Source organism: Macadamia integrifolia, chromosome 5 (genome assembly GCF_013358625.1).
Source record: "Macadamia integrifolia cultivar HAES 741 chromosome 5, SCU_Mint_v3, whole genome shotgun sequence".
Taxonomy (NCBI): domain Eukaryota; kingdom Viridiplantae; phylum Streptophyta; class Magnoliopsida; order Proteales; family Proteaceae; genus Macadamia; species Macadamia integrifolia.
In genome coordinates, this window is record NC_056561.1 from 15,406,426 (window position 1) to 15,410,676 (window position 4,251).

General features: G+C 40.2%; 1 protein-coding gene across 3 annotated transcripts; it reads right to left on the reverse strand.

The window, feature by feature from the left end:
* Positions 1 to 255: 255 nt before the first annotated feature.
* LOC122079380 (ankyrin repeat-containing protein At5g02620-like) lies at positions 256 to 3,878 on the reverse strand. 3 transcript variants are annotated; one of them, XM_042645796.1, is made up of 5 exons: positions 3,684 to 3,878; positions 3,115 to 3,183; positions 2,480 to 2,854; positions 1,976 to 2,385; positions 256 to 1,277 (listed from the first exon to the last, which is right to left on the reverse strand). In XM_042645796.1, the coding sequence occupies exons 3-5, from the start codon at positions 2,793 to 2,795 to the stop codon at positions 405 to 407; spliced, it is 1,599 nt and encodes a 532-aa protein (XP_042501730.1). In that variant the 5' UTR covers positions 2,796 to 2,854; positions 3,115 to 3,183; positions 3,684 to 3,878; the 3' UTR covers positions 256 to 404. The 3 variants fall into 3 exon arrangements, with proteins under 3 accessions (XP_042501730.1, XP_042501731.1, XP_042501729.1); XM_042645797.1 differs by having other exon boundaries at positions 2,480 to 2,918; XM_042645795.1 differs by lacking the exon at positions 3,684 to 3,878 and having other exon boundaries at positions 3,115 to 3,551.
* Between the last annotated feature and the right edge of the window lie 373 nt (positions 3,879 to 4,251).

Here is a 4,251-nt window from a genome sequence, read left to right on the forward strand (position 1 = left end):
TATCTCATCCTATTTTGAGAGAGAGAGAGAGAATTGAGATTTCCCAACAAAATCGAAAGAAGAGTCCGCTTATATTGGATTTTTATTTTTTATTTATATAAAAAAATATTAGACAAGTTAAGTAACCACATCCGTCATCTCTTCACCCTAAAAACTAGGAATTAGTTACAATATAAAAAACTAATAGATGGTTTAGATTAATCTAAACTTAAATGGACGGTTAATATTAAAAGAAAGTGAAAATAAGATTGCAATACATACGTCATGCTACCACTCGCCAATCAAAAATCTAAATTTATTTTTTCTAGGAAAAAAATTCCACTTTACATAAAAAATTTGCATTCCCCTTACAACCAAACAAAGCCATCAAGAAATATGCTATCTGGTGTTCTGACCAGAAGATCTCAAATTGCATACATGGTCTTATTGCTCAGAAGTTCTTTATCTGATAACACAGACATGGAGAACGACCGTGACCTGCTCCCCAACGATGACCTCCGAATGCACCTCAAATTTGAGGCACGAATCCGGTGCATAACTACCCAATAACACAAGGTGCCCAGTGTCGTTGCCATGATTGTTGTCCCTATGATTGTCACAGCAATTGCCAACCACCTCTCATGATCACCAACCACAATAAATGCCATTGCCAAGAATGCTACAGACACAAGAACACAAGCCAACCACATCAGCTTGTTCATAATTGCCATCATCTGTTTCTTGGCTTGGCTTTCTATTACTATAACTGAAGTCTGTACTACCACAACAGCCAGGGATATGAAGAGGGCAATGGAATCAAAGACGAAGAAGATTATAAAAGGCGTTCTATGAGAAATGTTTGCTTCCCCAAGGGAGGACCCAGGAGGTATATCTTCAGGGTCATCGACATACTGGCCAGGGACGGTGAAGATGGCAGCAAAAGCCACGGTGGCAATAAGGACAGCAACAATCGTTGTGGAGTTGATTGCATTGTTGAGGCCCTCTGTGTTCATTTCAGTGATCCTGTGGGCTATCCCCTGCACATGTTTTCTTGTGTTGCGGGCTTGCTCTAGCTGGTAGTGAACCTCATGTTTTATGTCACTCACAGTCTGTTTCAGTTCTCGGGCTGTGCTTGTCTGTGATGGCTTGATGGCCCTGGCACTCTGGACACCATTCGCCTGTAGGATCAGCATCAGTTCTGAGACTCCCATTTTCTCAGCAGTGTCAAGAGCTGTTTCCCCTGACCTATTGACAGCCGTTTTATTGGTAACGCTGAAGCTTAATAGCTTCCTTACAATCTGCATCAATAGTAGAAGTGTTACATCATTGATCCTCTTCCAACTTAGTGTAACACGTTTGTTTCCACCATATTTCAGGAAACCGAAACATTAATGCATCAATCAAGATAAGCCCCACAAAATGATCATAGTAAACTACATAAACTTCTCCAAGAGGAAGTTCAAAATGACTCAACCAAGTCACTCAAACCTTATTCTCCATGAGATTTAGACTTTAAATATCTGCAACTTCTAGATCAGATCTGATTGCTGTCAAGTTTATACCTGCACAGGACCATCTAGTTCATCTTTTATTTCTATCTTTTTATTGTTTTGAATTAGGACATACTTCTTTGTATTGTTTTATCTTAGTCTAGGGTAAATCAGGCCATAGATTCACAGGCTTTCATTTTAAAGATTTTGAGAGCTTTCACAAACCTGAGTTCACCAATTCACCAATCTAAAGGCCATATTTGAATGGATTAAATCCCAAGGACTGGGCTTACATCCTGCTGACCTGCTCCTGAGGATTAGCTTAGCAAAATTTGATCTAGAATTGGCCATTCCACAGAAAGAATTAGAATATATTCTCAATCAAGACTAATAAAGATGTGCTACAGTTTAATTGGCCAAGCTTTAGAACAATCATGGCATGAACATGGTGAGATACAACAGCTCCATTATTCCAGTTAATAAGCCTTGGTACATAAGCAATTCACCTGAGACCGAGCCTTCCTGCATGCTATATGTAGTGCTGTGTTGCCCTTGGTATCAACCATGTTGATCAAAGAAGGGTCTAACTCGATAAGCTCCTCCACCAGCTCAATTTTCTGTCCTTTCACAGCCATGTGGAGAGCCGTCTGGCCCTTCTTGTCATTCCTCCCAGCTATCCCAGGTTCTTTGCTTAGAAGGGCCTTAACAACCTCCAAATGGCCATTCCTTGCCGCTGAATGCAGGGCCGTTTTCCCATTGCTTTTGGCTATGGTGGCCAAGTTGCTACCTCGCTCCAAGAGGATATTAACCACCTCAATGTGGCCTTGCGCTGCAGCCGAATGCAAAGCTGTGGTATTTGAGAGATCAACTGTCATAGATAGCTCTGGTAGGGCCTCCAGCAACACTTTCACCACCTCTGCAATGGATCAAAACCCAATGTAATCAATTCCGGCAACTAGAAACAAAGAAAAGCATAAAAAGAAACAGATAGAATTGAAAGGAGAATGTACCCAGGTCCCCTTGCTTCGCTGCAATGTGAAAGGCATCATAGCCATTCTTGGCTTTGATGCTTGCAGATACAATATCATAGTACTTGACCATATCTTCTACAACATCAACATAACCGTATTCAGCAGCCACATAAAAGGCTGTTTCTCCTGACTGGTTCTGCTTCAACAATAATTCCTTAAGCTCTTCCTCTGTGGCTTGGGTTAGGATTTCCATGACCACAGGTAGGTTCCCTGCTCTTGCTGCCGAATGCAGGGGAGTGTCCTCACGTTTCCCAGTTAATTGTTTCGTCATCTTCTTCCTTCGGGGCGTCTCCATTGGACCAACTGCAGAATAATTGCTTCCTTCTACTAATTTTGGCCACTAGACGAGAATCTCTTCACCATAGAAAACCCAGATCAACAGTCACCCTTTTTATCTAATATATCATTTCTATTTCCACTAGAAGAGATAATTTGGAAAAATATCAGAAACAATTGCAGACGAAATAGTGCCCACCTAACTCAATATAATGATCTGGGTCTTAATGTAAAACAAATAAATACCCAGTTGAGTTCTTCCATTTATCTCCTTGATCATTATTACCATCACCCACACAAAAATAGAAAACTTGGGTTCGAAGGAGAAGAATTTTCACCTGGGATTTGAAGAACAGGGCTTTTCAACATCCTCGTCGGCTTGAGAATCCATAGAACCCATGTGAAACCTATTAAAGAGCAGCAGACTCGACAGAATCATGCGGGATCATAAAAGGTGAGCGGAGAACAACCCAGAACGGAAGCAGCAGCAAATTGCAATACAGGAAACACAGAAAGAAACACCACTGGCAGAGGCATATGTATTATGTATGACTGATCGAATGCAGCATATTTATCGAAGGCAACATTTAAAAGAGAGACTTTTGTAAAGCTACGATTACAGAACCAGACAAAGGTGGATGCTTGCGATGAATTAGTCAACGAAACGGATTATATCCCACATTCTATAACTCTATTTTATTCTTGCTGGTTCAAAGGATTTGACAATAAGACAAATTTGTTGAAAAGTTTGAATCATTTTAAAAATTTATAAGCCATTTATGGTAGTAAGTCAAAACTTTTTTCTACAGCAATAAGAAATTGAGTAAAGTTTATACAATTTATATCATTTTCCGGGACTATTCAATTTGAAGATAAAATTAGTTTAAATGTGGAGAATTTTCAAAACCTCGTTCTCTGAGCGCATTAGAGCATTCCTAATTGACAGGTTAGTGACTCGCCATGATCTTAGGTGGGTATCTCCCTCTGGGTCTCCTGTTTCATTGAAGTTGTTTTTTCAGGGAAAAAGAAAAACACAGGACACTTGTTAGCATTACAAGTAACTATTCGGGTAGGAAGAAGAGGTGGAAAAGCCTGTAGGACCGTAGGTTTTTCGTCGTCGCATAAATGGCTCTCTGCCTAGGATTATATGTCTCCATTCATAGAACCCTAACAGCTTGGCTTAGCTGTTCGGTTGGGCGAAGGTGGGGTGAGCTCCCTTTATTTTTACTACTCAATTGTAGGATCTATACCTAAAGGTTTGGCCAGAGTTTTTTTACAAGGACAAAGTTTTCCATCCTAGGGTTCACAAACCTTACAAGGTTTTAGCATCTTTCTCAATGACTCCCCCCTCATACTACCCTATGTGTGCATTTATAATATCCATAATCCTTACAGCAATGCTATGAGCAATCTAAAAACTTAAGCAATAACTCAGGGTTGAATTAATTTCAGGTCTTAGCCCTTGGTCTGGAGTG

Coding starts and splice junctions, on each gene's coding strand:
- LOC122079380 (XM_042645796.1), bottom strand. CDS start 2,795: ATGGAGACGCCCCGAAGGAAGAAGATGACGAAACAATTAACTGGGAAA. Junction 2,386..2,479: donor AGCGAAGCAAGGGGACCTGG/GTACATTCTCCT, acceptor GATCCATTGCAG/AGGTGGTGAAAGTGTTGCTG. Junction 1,278..1,975: donor GCAGGAAGGCTCGGTCTCAG/GTGAATTGCTTA, acceptor CTATTGATGCAG/ATTGTAAGGAAGCTATTAAG.